Here is a 694-nt window from a genome sequence, read left to right on the forward strand (position 1 = left end):
GAATGGAATTACTTTTAAAAGGTAACTCTATGCAAACTTTTTACTTACACATTCTGTGGCTGTGATGATTAATGAGCTTGAGATGACAGATTTTCCTCCATTAAAGCTCACAGAAACATCAAGAGTCCTGGCGAAAGAAAGAAACAAAAATCACAAATAAATTAAAAACTAGAGGATTATAGGAGGTGTTTATTTTCTTATATAATGCAAAACCGGCAGGAAAAATATAAAGATTTAGGATCACAGCTTTTGGCAAATTATCCCAGATTTTTTCTTTCTTAGTTCTAGTCCTTATTTGTTAAGCCAGAGGCAAACTTCTTAAGAGATCTAATTGTTCCTTTTAAAAGTATTACTATAAACAGGGACATTAAGACATTTCTTAATCCAGAGAAATGCTGAGATTGTTTCAAATTCACAAAAACCTAAAAAAAGGAAAAATCCATAGATCCCATTTAGTATATTATTATCGTCACAAGTTCATTGTTTAAAAATATAAAACGGGAAGTAATAAACTATTCAAGGGTAAAATATAGAGAAAATGAAAATAAAAGAATGAGACAAAGTAATGAAAAAAAGAAAAAATTTATTTGCAGGCATTTGTTGTAGATGGCCCCATAATACTAAAGGTAGCCCAACAAAGGTAGAAGAAAGAGAGGGTCATTTCTGTCCCTGTCTAAAAAATATTATAGTTAAA

At 30.3% G+C, this 694-nt stretch overlaps 1 protein-coding gene across 1 annotated transcript in view; it reads right to left on the minus strand.

Moving 5' to 3' along the window:
• Positions 1-694, minus strand: part of ANTXR2 (anthrax toxin receptor 2) — a 144,222-nt gene that overhangs the window by 86,026 nt on the left and 57,502 nt on the right. Inside the window, 1 exon segment of the mRNA XM_012647241.1 lies at positions 49-127. Coding sequence (XP_012502695.1) covers positions 49-127 — 79 coding nt within the window.

The sequence above is a fragment of the Propithecus coquereli genome, unplaced genomic scaffold (genome assembly GCF_000956105.1).
Source record: "Propithecus coquereli isolate 6110/MARCELLA unplaced genomic scaffold, Pcoq_1.0 Scaffold26, whole genome shotgun sequence".
Taxonomy (NCBI): domain Eukaryota; kingdom Metazoa; phylum Chordata; class Mammalia; order Primates; family Indriidae; genus Propithecus; species Propithecus coquereli.